The sequence below is a fragment of the Tyto alba genome, unplaced genomic scaffold (assembly GCF_018691265.1).
Source record: "Tyto alba isolate M040663 unplaced genomic scaffold, T.alba_DEE_v4.0 Super-Scaffold_45, whole genome shotgun sequence".
Taxonomy (NCBI): domain Eukaryota; kingdom Metazoa; phylum Chordata; class Aves; order Strigiformes; family Tytonidae; genus Tyto; species Tyto alba.
The window spans coordinates 2,694,469-2,709,766 of NW_024881321.1; the positions used below are offsets into that span (position 1 = coordinate 2,694,469).

The 15,298-nt window shown below is 42.4% G+C and overlaps 1 protein-coding gene across 5 annotated transcripts; it reads right to left on the reverse strand.

Moving 5' to 3' along the window:
- Nucleotides 1-15,298, reverse strand: CDADC1 (cytidine and dCMP deaminase domain containing 1). 5 transcript variants are annotated; one of them, XR_006166783.1, is made up of 10 exons: nt 15,181-15,298; nt 12,314-12,408; nt 10,684-10,861; nt 9,283-9,861; nt 7,182-7,231; nt 5,964-6,133; nt 5,249-5,438; nt 4,540-4,600; nt 2,648-3,233; nt 1-1,880 (listed from the first exon to the last, which is right to left on the reverse strand). XR_006166783.1 is itself a non-coding variant. In XM_042806042.1 (9 exons), exons 1-9 carry the CDS (start codon nt 15,260-15,262, stop codon nt 3,160-3,162), a joined length of 1,479 nt encoding a protein of 492 aa, XP_042661976.1. In that variant the 5' UTR covers nt 15,263-15,298; the 3' UTR covers nt 1-3,159. The 5 variants fall into 5 exon arrangements, 1 of the variants encoding a protein (XP_042661976.1); XR_006166786.1 differs by having other exon boundaries at nt 1-776; nt 1,755-3,233; XR_006166784.1 differs by having other exon boundaries at nt 1-977; nt 1,755-3,233.

Here is a 15,298-nt window from a genome sequence, read left to right on the forward strand (position 1 = left end):
TTCCTGTCGGATTAATTTATTAGCAGAAAGCACGTTTTGTTGTAAGGCAGACAATGAACAGGGAATTTCTGCAGTTCTCAGTCAAGAGGTGAAATCATTACCGATAGTTAATAGCCGCAATTTAAAATGACTGCTCTGAAATGAATGGAAGAGACCCAAAACGCATACGGACATTTCATACAATATATAAAATATATAACTTTTCTATTTCTTCATTTAAAATACACTGTAGTCTTTAGGTAGGAAATAAACAACCTAGAGTTCATTTGCAAAATAAGCACCGCAGGACATGTCCAATCTTCCGCGGCTCTCCCTGGCAAGCAGATGACAAGCACAGCGGCACCTACAGAGTGCAGGGGTTGAGAGACAGCCCATTCACATCGTTCCTATTGGCCAGGAGAAAGTCCCTACTTCATAATCCCAGTAAGAATTAAAGAAGCAGGGTTATACTGATAATCAGAGCCTGCAGAAATTTGTGAGCTTCTGGAGGAAGCTGTAGAAAGACAATACAGAAATAAAGCCAGACTTCCAAGCCTTCAGCCTTGCAAGCGATTCCAAGTTTCACAAAAAGTTTTGTACAAAAATCCTCTTTTTAAAAAATGATAAAAAGTAAGTGCAGAATCTTAACTCCTCATGAAGTACGGGTTACCAGCAGCATTCACTGCAGTGTAGTTATTTAACGCATGTGATATTGGACTTGTATCTTGATTTACTTCTCCATGTACCCAGGCCACCTATGATGTTGCAGGGACTGTTCAATCATCCCAGCTGTTCCCCTGAAGACAGAGATTTCTTCATCAATGTTGATACCAGCTGACTGATCAGTATAAAACTTGAAGGGGCCTTAAACCTGCCCCCATTTTTTTCCCTGCTTCTACCTCGAGGTGAAGAGCATCGCCAATGGTTTATGGAAACAAGGTTTCAGTGAGTGGAGTGGGATGGGCTTTTTACTCTAATCTGGACAGTGTTCTTCTGATCTATAGAAGAAGCCAAGAGTAATTATTCTAGCAAAATACGCTTACAAGAAGGGAGGGAGAAATATGCCAAAGTAAAATATTTATGATTTAAAAACAGATTATAATCTTGCTTATGAAACACCAACATTTGACTTTATACAATTTCATTGCTTGCAACTTCCATATGAAGTTAATCATTGATAAGAGGAAGAAAACTGTCTTTCTGTACAGCACCCAGACCAATTACTTAATCTCCAGGCACTGGACTGTGAATCTGACAGGTGAGCACAGAGCTCTTGCACCTGGATCTGCCGGTCCCAAATTCAGGACCCGGGCTCCGCCACACTAGGTTACAAAACCTGCTGAAGTGACAGGTCAGCGATTTCCTCACGAGCTACTGTGAGAAAGCGCTTTTTGTGGGGTGATATAAAAATGGATTACACCACCCTTCCCTTAGTTGACAGAAAACCGTCAGGTTTTTCTCCTTTGTTCACTTCTGGGGAAGGGGGCTGTCGGCACCCTGCCTGGCGAGTCAGCAGTGGCGCCGGAGGTCAGGATGAGATCTCTGCCGCTATCTCCGCATGCACTGCTCGCCACCAGCAGCCCTGGAGCAGGCTTCAATCTAACGAGGCTCAGAGAAACAGCAGCTTCTCCAGCTTCAGCGAGTGAATTCTCATGGCAGTAAGGGGATATAAGCATTCCCCAGTTCTGAAGTCCAGGTACTCACGTCCAAAGTTATACTGCGAGCCACGGGGAATCACAGCTCCTTGCTGCAGCTCCAAGCATCAAGAACTGTACCTTAAGTTACAGGACCAGCAGCCAAACCGGGTGAGAACAGGCTCCATATAACCAATGCCACGTTAAGGGTGCTTTGCATGCAATCCAGTCACAGCTTTGCTAGCTCGTTCCAACCTTTTCCAAAGCCTAAAAGAAACAAAGGGGACCTACAGCAGCATTTTAAGGTGCAATTCCCCTTCCAGGACTTTATGGAAGGCAGCAAAGACGAGATGCACGGAAGAACTGGGAAAAGGCCATTTATATATTGTACCACCAGCAGCAGAAAAAGGTTTAAGGTGTTGGCACTTGAGAGCTCAGCAGAGGAGTGAACAGAAAGTCTTGGAACATCTGCTAAAACAAACAGAGGTCACAGTCAAAGCAGCAAGCAGATGGGAGTAAGGACAGTGACCTCTCAAAAGATGTTGGGTACAATTCTCTGCTCTGGTTACCCACTACCTGCCCAGCATCCCCGCAAAACCAGCAACAACATCTGACTGCAGTTTCACTGGCTGTTTTAACGTCACCCTTGCTCCACGTGCAGTCATCCAAGAGATCAGCACCTGAAAAGATGCAGCTACAGACCATCCCATCTAAGAAACAACAGAACGTCTGGCACTTTACTAGCTTCTGTAGTTCTAGAAGCCTGTTAGTGAAGCTTGACAAAACCTAAACACAAGCCACCTTCACAGAGCATCTAGGGGCCACTGAGATGCACACAGCTAAATTCTTTTAGGTCTGCATCCAGAAGCTGAGAAAAAGCAAAGCTGATCTTTGTTGACATTAATTCAGACGGGTTGCACTCGAGGAAGCACACAGAGCAGCAATGCGAGCATCACAAAACGAAACAGCTCTGCTGCTGTGGTAGTTGGAAGAGGTTACGGGTGAGAGACAAGCTTGATCTCCAAATCACTTACCTAGCAACGACTGCCATCACAATGGCTTTGTCTCCTTTACACAAGCAGACTGAAAAGCAAAAGCCACTTTCAGGAACAGGAATAACTGCTGGTGATTACTGATCTACAGTTTCCAAGAAGATTCCCTTGACGATTGTACTTGAAGAAGGAGGGCTTATCTCTGCATTCTGCTAGCCCAGAACGTAGGAATCCATTCCCTCAATCCATACACCAAGCAAAATAGATACCATTTTATTATTACCAGCATTAAACTTTCAGTATTTTTTTTTTAATGTGTTAACAATGATTAGCCACCAAGTTACTTTCACAGAAAATACAAGCAGCATTTTTTCCCCAGGAACATCTAAATTAAAAAGACCTTCAGGTAATTCTGTAAAACATTTAAGACATCATAAATAAACTTATTCTAAAAATCACTTTCCAAACAATAAATAAAACTCTTCCTTATCTGAAAGTGCAAACAGGCTGCATTATAAAAAGTACAGAGCAAGGCTGCAGAAGTGCTTAATTATTCAATAGTGACCAAGACACAGTTTCTTGTTTTGGTGCTGCTGGTCATCTAGTGATTTTGTTTTCTGGACCCCATCTAAAGAAAAAAAAAATAATGTGTGAAACATTAATACAATAGTAAGCATAGTCTAAACACTCAACACATACAGGCACACTGGAATAATACCGGGTGGGGGAGCTTGTCTTCTTCCCCATACAGAGGAACATGCAACAGTCATAGTAAAAGGAACATATTGAGGAAAAACAGCAACTTAAAACAGTTCAGTGCTGAAAATGCAAGCATGCCATCTCGAAGAAAATATTGTTAGAAAAATGAGCCCTGCTAAAGGTTGTCAGACAAAGTACCCCAGGATGAATTTTTCTCCATCTGGGTCTAAAAACCATTAGCAGAGAGAGAGAGAGAGACAAACAAACCCTAACATTTTGCAGTGATTACTAATGTCATAAACACTACTTTGAGCCCTTCCCTCCCTGCTTCCCCCCCAACTCAAGAGGGAATAGCTACAAAGAGACTTCTCCATTAATCTAGCTCACTACATGTTAGGAATTAGCTTGTAGTACATGGTTATTCATGCACTACAAAAACCACCTTCGGTCTTTTTTATGCTCCTAGCACAGTGCTCAGTGCTTTGAGTAACTGCCAACTCCCTGTCTTTATGCTCCGTATCTTCATGCTTGAAGCACAAAAATGATATGCCTTATTTTTCCACATTATTTTCCCCTCTGGATGAGAAACATTTTAAGGACTGACAGCTGACAGCAGCTGCCAATGGTGGGTCCCTTTTGTAGCACAAAAAGGCTTCAAGATAAGACCCATCTAAATTCTGTTTTCAGAAGATGACAGCTCCCTTGCTACAGGGGTGGAGGTTGACAAGTATTTTATGGTCTTTATATTATATATGTGTATTTATACACAGAAAAAGAAATTGAAAATCATTAGCATGGATTCTGCTTCACACAGGAAGCACTGAAATGTTCTGCGGAACGTATTTAAATGACTTGGAGGAGTCCCATTTCTCTTGAAAAAGAATGGCACACTCTATAGAACACAATATAAAAAGTCTTTATAGAACAAAATTTAAAACACGATAAAGTAGTCTGAAATGATCTACATGCAAAGCAACATATTGACAACTGTGATAATAGTACGGCTAGATTTTGTAACGTGTGCCAATGCCAAGCATTTGTTAAAACAAGGTTTTGGTTTTGACTTACCATTAGTTCATCTATTCAAAAAGCTCAGAGGTTTTCATAGCAAAATGTAACTAATCAAAATCAAGCTTAATTAAGACTAATCAATCCCAGATGGATTCAGGTTTGTTTAAAACGTGATCCCACTTACTGACCTCAGTCATAAAATGAATTCATGACAAGATACTTACTTTCCCTGGCAGTGGGGTCTTGGAATTCAAGGGCATTAGTGTGCAATGGGTTTAGTTGCCACTGGTAAAAGAAGAATAAAAAGCTTACTTATTCCAGAAGACAGAAGGGCAAAGGGAGCAGGAAAAAGTACCCTACAGTCCTTCACTGTAAGGCATGACTAGGGGTGAGGTGGGAAATGAAGGGCTCCCCTTCCAACACAGGCTTTCTTTGAGGATAAAAAGCTATTAAGGGATGAGTGGCCACTTACTCCCTTGAGAAGGGGAAACAAGCCTGCTCAAACCAGCAGTGCTGCAGTCTGTTGTGGTGAGCACCCCGAGTGCAGGTGCACTTGGCCACCTTCAGACCCCACCACAGCTCTTTTGGGAGCTGCTAAAAGGACCTACAAAATCACACAGCGGTCTCCCACACCAGCTGCTGTGCTGTGACAAGGAGGCTTGGAGAGACCTTCAGAATGCGAAGAGACCACCTCAAACAGCAGCGACGAGTTAGAGGGAAATCTGCAAGGAAATTCTAGAAAACAAGAGGCGCTTGGCCCCACCATCTGGCATATGACACAGCACTTCTCCCCAGTGTCGTGACAAAGCGACCTCTCAGTTCCACTCACTTAACAGCACAAGAAAACGCTCCTCTATGCTGTCTGCAGATGACTCCCCACTCCCCTCAGTATCTGCCCAGAGTTTTTATAATATAGTATATTTAGACACTTACTGTAAATTTGTTTACACCTTCAAGTTCACCAAACTTCATATAGGATATATCCGCTTTCTTTTTTCCAGCATCAACGTCTCCTGCATAGATCTGCTTGATCCCCGCCCCTTTGATTAAAGGGACACATTCATCACATGGACATTTCGTCACAAATATCATGCTTCTCTCATCTGGCTTTATTTCTCGACACCTACAAGCAGTCAGAAAACAATTTCAGTGCTTAAATCTTGCTAGTTTTGAATGGTGACAAACTTGATACGTCACAAGAGCAAAGTGTTGTATTACCTACCCTCAGAAGCAACTTATTCCTATGCAAGTGCACAAGTACACGACAACATCTGGTTTAGTTTTACCATCTGTGAACAAAACACCCATCCCACCTCTCCACAGATATAACTGTCGGAAGCCTCAACAATTGCCACACTTCTGTATTTCAGGTTATAGCACGGTCCTAGCAGGAATCAAGGGCAGTGGTGTGTATCTGGATAGCTGCCATGCATTGGATTGAATATCCTTTAAAAAAACCAAGTTCACTCAAAAAGTCTGAAGAAACCTCAAGAGCTGACTTGTGTCCATGCACATCCAAGTTCTGCATCATGGGCATCAACAAGACTGTGATTGCAAACCACACTTCATCACAGTGACATCATGCATTTGTCACGCAACTGTTTCGGAATTGTCTCATTTTTTTCTGTGCTACAAATAAACTCATTACCTGAATGTCAAGGCATTCTGCTCCGCATGTATAATATATCGGAACTTTCTGATTTCCCGATCCTTTTGTTTATCATCCATGTGTGGAAAATCCGCATATTCAGATCCGACAGGAAAGGCATTGTAACCGCAGCCTACAAAATACATTGCTCCTGTCCCATCACAGCTTCTCTGCAACAGTAAGCAAAGCACCAAGTTTGGAGACATTTAAACTGCGAACTAAGTCGAAGTGGTGTGCAACGTATACCTTCACACCATCAGTTCCCGCCAAGTTTCAGCAGGTAAAAGAGCTCTGGTCTTGCTAACTGCTCCGTATCTGTACAGAGCTTTTCCATTAAGCTCTGCAAGAGCCACTACGGGCAAACCGCAACACCGCAGAGGACACACTGCACCATTTCTTCCTTTTAGCAAGTAATGCTGATAGCAGGAACAAGAAGTCTGAAGGATTTAGTCCTTAAGCCTTTTTGCAATGTACAAAATTAAAGACAGCTGGAGTTAGTCCCTTATGTGCCAGGGACTGTGTTTCACCTGTCCCTCAACAGACCCTGCGACCAGTGGGCTGACAAAGTAGCAATCAGCGACTGAAAACAGAACAAGAAACAAACCAGCAACAAGCAGTTGATGACTGAAGTGCTGAAAACAAACGAAGAGTATGTTGTAGCTGCATGAGGAATGAGGCTTCATTCCTGGGACTGGTAACATGCATAATCAGAGACATAAAGAAATAAAAACTTTACGTTTGGATGGGGAAAAGCACAGTAACAATATTTGTAGAAAAATATCACTTTGAGCCAAAAAGGAATGTGCTAAAGCCAGTCCAGCGTTTCAACTACAACAAAAATCCTCAAGAGGTTGTCAGACTGTGACTGCACTGACACCCCTCCAAAGAAGAGCTGCAAGAAGGACCATACAGAGTAGGCACACGCTGGCAAAACTCTGTAGCCAGGCTGCCTGGAGAAACTGAGAGCGACCAGGGAAGCAGGCACACTGAAAAGCCAGGCAGAGACACTGTGGCAGCTACTAAACTCATTTATACTTCCATCTTGACAGTGTAACAATGAACAAGTCATTAACTTAATTACTAAAGAATGAGAAGTGCAAGCTGTGTGTGTGTTATGAAAAATGCATGTGTATAAACTTAAAGCAAAAGAACAAGCTCAAAGCAGACACAGGTGTATGAAATGTGGGTGCAAGAAAAAGTAACTTTTTCAATACTTACTGATTTTTCTTCTGCCCAAATAATAGCTCCAACTCCCGTTTTATGATCCTCTAAAATACACAACATTTTAGCAGTAAATAGTAAATAAAGCACTTCCAAGTTACCTATACATTAACATATGACATCCTAGAGTAACAAATAACATTCATTGTTGCTTCATGGACAGGAGAAAAGAAATGCAGAAAGATTTAAGAGCTTCGGAGTCATATGAGTCTACTGCAAAAGCTGCAAGTGCTATAACTGCAAGGCCAGTCATTCTAAGACTTTGCTATGTACATTTGTTCAGGTAAGAAAATGTGCACCAAGAATACATGCGGACGGGTTCACTGATGTGAGATGGCAAACTGATGAAACCCTTCTCGTTTACTACTTAATTTCTGCCATTTCTTAAATTTACGGTTCTGTGGTCTGAATTCCTCTCAGAATTAGTTATATTTTATACCTCATTCGGAGACAAAATCTTAACAACTGGATTTTAGGGTATGTTTCCTATCACCACCACAGGAAAACTGGAACAGAGCTTTCATTATGTGACTTGGAAGATTTTTATGGAACTTTGAAATCTTCCCCAGTAGCTATTGAGGAGTCTTGACCAGTTAAAACCAAGCACATCAAGAAGAAAAAAACGTTTCAGGGATTAATATTGTAGAAGATGCTGTTTCAATTAACCATTTCATCATCCTAAGCATCACTACCATATACAATCACTCAAAGAGGGTCTTTCCTGCTGAAGATATGTTTTATGAGGGCTAACTTTATTTATATTCTGCATATTTGCTAGTCACTGATGTATATTTAGCCAGCACAGAAAACATCCTATGATCTTGGTTCCCTTATATCCACCTATATAATAATGTAAAGCATCTAAATATGTGTCTGTGTGCTGTTATTCATTTTCATTTCATTCCAGGACTAAAGTAGAATAAGAGTTTGCTCAAAAAACAGAACTGAGTCCTGGCTGAACAGCACAGTTAAAACTGAATTTTGCTGCTCCAAGAATGAGTACGCAAGCTTGGTCATTCTGTCTTGCTTTGTAGAACATCAGTTGTACAAAAACCTCACAACTGGTTCCATGAAACTTCTGAATTACTTCTAACAATGCAATCTCTTCTGAAACTTTTGGTAACTGAATTTGCGGAGGTTACATAAAAAAAAAAAAAAACCAAACAAAACAAACAACCCCCCAAACCACCCCCCCCCCCCCAAAAAAAAAAGGAAAGGTTCTAAAATATGAAGATTCACCTTTACAAATGACCAAGTCTGAACAAGTCAAAAGGCACATTCAGCACCTGACTTGATAGGTTGGTTTTGTGCATGCATGTTGGGGGATTAGTTTTGTTTTAAGCTTTAAATACGTACTATTTATTTATTTACATGGGTTTTAAAAAAGCAACTATCCTATTCAGGCGAAAAAAAAAAATATCACTAAGGAGTACCGCCAAGTTTCAAGTCTTCATATTGGGTTCTCTGGAAGAACTTACCAGTTCACTGCATTGCTACCCAGACAGAATAAAGCAGCTAACAGAAGTCATCAGTATCAAAAGATAGTCAATAACTACCTTTCCACCCTGACAACCTGTACATGAAAACTCCAGCATCTTTGCAAAGAAAACCCCCACCAGATATATAATCACCTTCACTAATAAGATTGGAACTAGGAAACTTAATATAACTACTGGAAGGATATTATTTCACTGCTCTTTTCTGACGTGTACATAATATACTTAAAATATTGGCACTTATTTGACAACAGAAACTTCTTGTGAAACCTCCGTAAAAAAGAGCCTCGGAGCAGCTTGAAGAATTTAAATGTCATTGTATTCTATTTTCAGATGGGTGTCGGGCATGTTGTCCAGGCAGGCTTTGCTAGCACTGTATGTGAAATACCTGCCCTGATTTTCTCTTGGAAAGCTCGGTGCTTTCGCACACAACACTACGTACCCCTGTGGAGTTTTTACTACTGCTGCTGCTCCTGTTTCGCAGATGTAGGAACGGAATTCAACAGCTTGCTCAAGGAAGTATTTGGAAGAAGTTAAGACTGAAATCAGGAACTCGCTCTACGCACGAGACCCATTCTTCCTCCACTGCTGTAACAACTCACCTGTCCGGTAGGCAAGTAGTCTGGCTTGTATCATACAGTGCCTTGCAATTTCTTGGGGCAAACCCTGATGGTCTGTTTCATTAGTTCGTTGTGGTTCACTGTTGTAAAATCCAAAGCATCCAAAGGCAGGGACACTGGCAGCCACTGTCGCCAAGACCAAGACAAGATCTTTCATGTTTTGCCTAAGGTTGCTGAAGTATGGATTTTCACAGAGGTTCTCCAGTCCCATTGTCATCAATATTTGCTTGTGCGTTTCCTCATTTGCAATTAGGAATAAACTTTCATACTCTTTTATTCTCTCTTGTCTACATGCAGTATAAAAATCAGTATTCGAGCCAGGCTGAGATTTTGCTATTTTTTGAATAAAATCAAACTTGGTGGAAGTTTCTTCAACAAATTGCACCATATAGCACACCAAGGGCTGAAGCAACACACACACACGAGCACGACTGTTTGACTTCAGTCTTTCTACTGCTTTGGCATCTAGCTTTGCATCATCAGTAGTGATGGGATTGGACGCCTCATTCTGCAAACTGATTTCCGGATCTGCAGGCCAGTAAGAAATCCTGTTCACCCCAGCTGGAAGAGAAGATAATGTAGCAAAAGGCATCACGTGAGCACAGTGGAACATAAACCTCATTTTTAACACACTATTGCCTAACCCTGTTTTTACTGCTTTAAGGCCATGAGTACTGTTTCAGTGGTGTCTGGACAACAAAAGCGCTAGCATGTATGAATATCAAGACCTTATCAGACTTGGTAATCAGCCTATAGACAAAAATTGGAATTTCCTAAGTTCTAAGATCTTTGTGGCAGCCTAATTTTGGGTCTTACCTACACCAGATACCTTAACACCACACAAAAAAGTTAGCACTAATAGAAGTTGCTGCTGAGATTAAAACCCAATACTCGCAGAAGGGCTGTACCAAGATATCCTATTTCAGGAAGTGAATAATCTGACTTGTCTTCATCTCACTTGGGAAAAGGAAACCCTAAAGTATTCCCTGTGCTTTCTGCGTAAAACCCACCCTTCCTCTGGTGCCACTGACAAGCAATGGGAAGGCAAGGAAAAATACAGGCCTAGGTTAGGGTTGCTCTGGAAAAGTGCAACAGGTACGTCAGAATCCCAGAAGTTCATCCCAACCAAGAGACAGGTACCACCAATAATAACAGCTGCACAGAGAAATTAGGGTATCAGTAGCAAACCCTGGTTTCTTGATCGTCAGCTCCAGGAAACACACACTCAATCCTGTTTTCAGCCTTGTGGAAAATATCAGTGTAGGCTACACAAGGTAGGGATTGGCATTCACAACTGGGGCAGCCCAAAGAGAAAACAGGCTTTCTGATACCACCAATCACCAGCATAACATTTCCTCCTACTCTACTACAGTCATTGCTTACCATTTACAATCATTTTTAAACAAGTTGAACATGGTTTTCTGGAAAAATAAAGATCACAGTTTTTAAGTCTTGATCCATGTTTAATGAGTGCAATCTGGCCTGCATGCAAGTCTGTACTGGAACAGTGAAGACCAATAATCTTCATGTTTTTCACCACAACTAGACCACTCTTCTTTACCTACAGAAAAATGCATTACTATTATTATTATTTTACTTTTTTTTTTTTCAACATCAAGTTCATAGAGATGTTACTGCTCTTCCTTGGGTAGTAACAGTATCAGTCAGGAACAAAGCATACAGTACAAATTGTGATATGAATCATTAAGCAATCTCTGTTACACTTTCCCTAAGCAGTAGGGGTTTTTTGGTGGTTTCTACATGTACCTGTTAATAACAGAGTGCTGTGTTCCTGTCAAACTTCACATAGGGACTTGTTGCCAATTCCCGATTTTTCTGGTCATTGCTTTGCCCAGAACAAAACCCAGAAGCAGCATAGAAAATTCTGTCAGTTACAGATGAAAACCATCTGAATCATCCAGCACCTGGAAAAACTCATTAATTTAATTTCTGTCTTAAGCTTGACCATCCTGGGACTCAATAGCTTCTCTAGCTTTATTTCAGTCTCTTCATTTATAGAAATGAATCCTGGTTATAAAGAGTCTTCCATGGAGAAAGTCTGCATAGCACAGACAAGAGCTCTTACATCTGGATTCCCATGTATTGTGAAGAAACTGGATAGAGCTAAGTTTGATGAAGTTGGTGAAACAGATCTCATTATGCTACCAGAACACTATTGCCTTAGATCTGTAACTGATTCCATTTCTTTGTGGTTACAGAAATGAGGCTGTACTAAAGCCCTACGTATAACCAAAGTGCTATTCCTAATCAAACTACTAAATTTGAAACTGTTTTTATAGTCTGTATGGTGTTGCACATCTATCCCTCTTTCAGATCTAGTCTGGGTCATACCAGGCTCTGAAAATTAGACCTAATTTCACGCAAATTATTTTCCTGACTTTTCTTGTCCTGGCTGATACATGTGCTATGGATCTTAGCACATGGGTATGCTCTGCACAAAGTAGTAATCATTTTAAAGAGCATAATAAGAACTCATCACAAAAGGAAACAGCCTGTTCCAGGACACTCTGAAAATGCCCCTCTAGTTTGAAATGTAACTGGCAACTATTTAGAAGACCCATTCTCAAGGGCAGTTTCTTTTCATTGTCACTAAGGTAGTTATCTACGTGTTCTTGATCCACAAATGTTTCAAGTAGCTCTGTGCACCTCTACTGTAATACTAAGAAGCGCACAGTATACACCATGCCTCCTTTGTTATGCTCTTCAAAATTCCCACTAGCAATTTTTACTGTTTGCTTCACCTGTTGAGGGGTACACCTTGCCTTCCAAAGTGTTTCAGAAATAGCATGTTATTTAACCACTTTGCTATTTTTCTCTCAGCAGTGGACTTTTTTCTACTCCTAAGAAATATCTGAAAATTGCTTATCAGCCCTTTTTTTTTTTTTTTCCTCTGAACTGTCTGTCATGTAAAGAGCAGTCAGGTTAAATTCTCTGCAGGAGCTATCAGCATCTGTTCAGAAAGACCAATTAACGGTAAACGTGGACATTTTACCTGTGATTTTTTCTGTTGCTCAGCTGAGGGAAAGAGCTCCATCCAGAGACTGAACAAAGTAAAAAGATTGACCTTAGAAAGTCTTGGCATTTGACCTGTCATTTGAAGGGGGAAAAAAAAAAATAATTAAATAATATTTGTAATGAAATCTCACATTGTTGAACAGTATTTTCCAAGTCTCCTACACCACAGCTGCTACAGAAACTGGCTCATCAACCATTTCTGCTATTACAGCAGCTAAACCCACACTGTCCTCTTCAGGGCAGTAGCCGTCAACTCAGGATGCTCACATCTGGATGCAGAGATCGGATTTGTGCAACAAGAGAAAGTGGTGAAACTCACTGAAATTCAGTGAAGTGAAGAGCAGAAATCACAGATCAGATCCCACATTATGTGCTCAAATGATTCACAGATGCTTACAGAAATCTGAGACATAGCTTGTGATTCAGCTTCAGGCTCACCACAGAAGAGAGCAAAAATATTGAGGCATGTATCATGATCTTACACTGACACCCACAGCAAGGGTGGATGAGCCATTGTGCAACTCGCCAGTTTACATCAGTTCCGGAGAAACCTGCCTCTGGATTTTTACAGTTTGCTTAAATTTTGGTTAGATTTTTATAGAAATTCAGACCTATTGCCCAGGCTGTCACTTCTGACTAAATAACCAAAGAGGTAGCAAAGAATCCCTTCTCAGACCACCACCTTGTGCTCTGTTGTGCTTCTACTCAAAATCTGGTTATTGTCCCGTGAGGGCCAAGGCTTAGCATTACTGAGTGTCCTGCAAGTGAAAAAGGAGGAGGCACTGCATTGCTCACTAACGCTTGCACCATTCCAGAGGTAAAGCTGTCTTGCCTCGCACTTGGCAAGAAGTTTGTTAAATCTTTGAAAAAGCTCCAGTCCCTATTTCAGAAGTGCTTACAGAGAGCTGTAATGAACACATATTCCTCTGTGCTGTCTCCTGTGTGCTGTCTGACAATGGTATTATTTCCGTTTTTATCCCTCCCTGCAAACATTAAAGTTTTTGCAAAGGAGGAAAAGGCAGAGGCAAGAATAGAATAGAGAAAAACATTTATTTAAGTAGTTCCAGCAGTTTGGAAGAGATATAATCAGATACTAAGATTGCTCTGGTAGGGGAGAGCATTAGTTTAATGACATATCTGTGAACCCAAACAATTAGGACAGCAAATAAATATACGCAACCCACGACTGGAATATCATTTTCAGACAGTATTTTAGCAGCTTTTTTCACACAGAAGTGTGATTTTGGAAAGCAACTACAGACCTCTCAGCAGCACCCATACCACACTGTCCACCACTCCCTAGGCTGCCCAGCTCTCCCACTGTGCACAAGCACTGCAAGGGGCACCTGGTTAGCACAATCAGATACGTGTGCTGGAAATGTACGTGGCAAGCAGCACACATCAAGATTTGTTATCACTCATACTAAGAAACTGTAAAGGAAAGTCTACAAGCCACATCTAAACAAGTAGAATTTGTTTTCTTAATGGGCATTTGAGTTCATTCTCATTACAGCCCCTGTTTGCTCCTGTTGTAGACATCTTAACAGAATTTAAAGCAGCTACAGAAGACTGAAGAAGAATCAGGCTCTTTGCTATTGGGATCAAAACCGTGTATGAAAGGAGCGCTCTTTTCAGGTGCATCAAGTCCTCACAGCTTCCCTATGTACACATCTTCCCTTCTTCACACATAGGTACAATTTTATTCCTGAAGGTTAGGGAACTCGCTCCAGTGAGGCAGGGCATGCTCCAAGGAAAGCATGCTGTGAAGGCCAGTGTTGAAAACCCTGCTGCTCCTGCACCTGCAAGCAAAAAGGAGCAGTGCACAGCCCATCCAGACATAGCTCAGATACAGGATTATGTCACGGTTGCAACGTAAGAGTCCCTAGTTCAGAGTCTGAAAGACTTGGAAGAAGTCATCTTACCAGTATGAAACCAATGCTGTGCTTTGACAACATCAAGGAGAAGGGAATCAGTGACATCACTATCCTGTCCGGGAAAAGGAAACTAGAAACCATTTTCAGAGTTCATCTTCTTTGCTCACGTGGAAGCAGGATTTTCATAAGACTGGGATGAAACTAAACCCATTTACCCATCAAGGAGACCTGGCAGCCCTGTCATGGTCCTTGGTCTGAAAGCTATATATACAGCCATCTGTATGTACACACCACCCCCCCCGGGACTGCAGCGATGGGATGTATGAAATCTTATCAAAATCTGCTTCATCTGGGCATCCTCAACCTTGTGAGAAAGTTGCCCTCTACTAAACCCGCACATGGGCCCCGCTATCGGGGTTAGTAAGAACGGCTCTCTCAGAAGGCAAGCGTTTTCATGCACGTGACATTTTATACACATTAAATATACATGGTATAGAACTGGAGAAATAAGTCAATTCGATGGCGGGGGGGGAAAGAATGCAAAATGCAAGCATATGTTACCAAAAGGCCTTATGAATAAAAGCACAGGCAAAGAGGGGGCGGGGTGTGGAAATACTTTATTGCATTGTCTGTAACGGGCTGGAGCACTCTATGAAATAGCAGTTGAGGAGGGGGGAAGGCAGGAGCTTCTCTCAACAGCCCCGGGGAGCGAAGAGCCTTACAAGCGCCCTGAGGGGAGGACAAACCGGACGGTTCCGGGCATTTCGTTACACAACCTCGAAGCCCCCGCTGGGCGATAAGAGACCGGCGAAAGGCCGGTCAGCTCCCCCCCCCCCCCCCCCCCCCGCACCCCCTCAACCCGCGGCGGGGTCGCGGCTTCCCCACAGCCGGGGCAGGCCCTGCCCCTCCACCCGCACCACCCCCCCCACCCCCCCCCGCCCCGCAACGGCGGGCACGGGGCGGCGCTCACCGGCCATGCTGTCGGTCTGCGTGCTCGCTGCGCTCACCCGCGGCCCCCCCGCCGCCGCCGCCGCCTCCTCCGCGCCGTGCATCGGTGCCGAGGCCGGTGTCGGTGTCGGTGTCGCCCG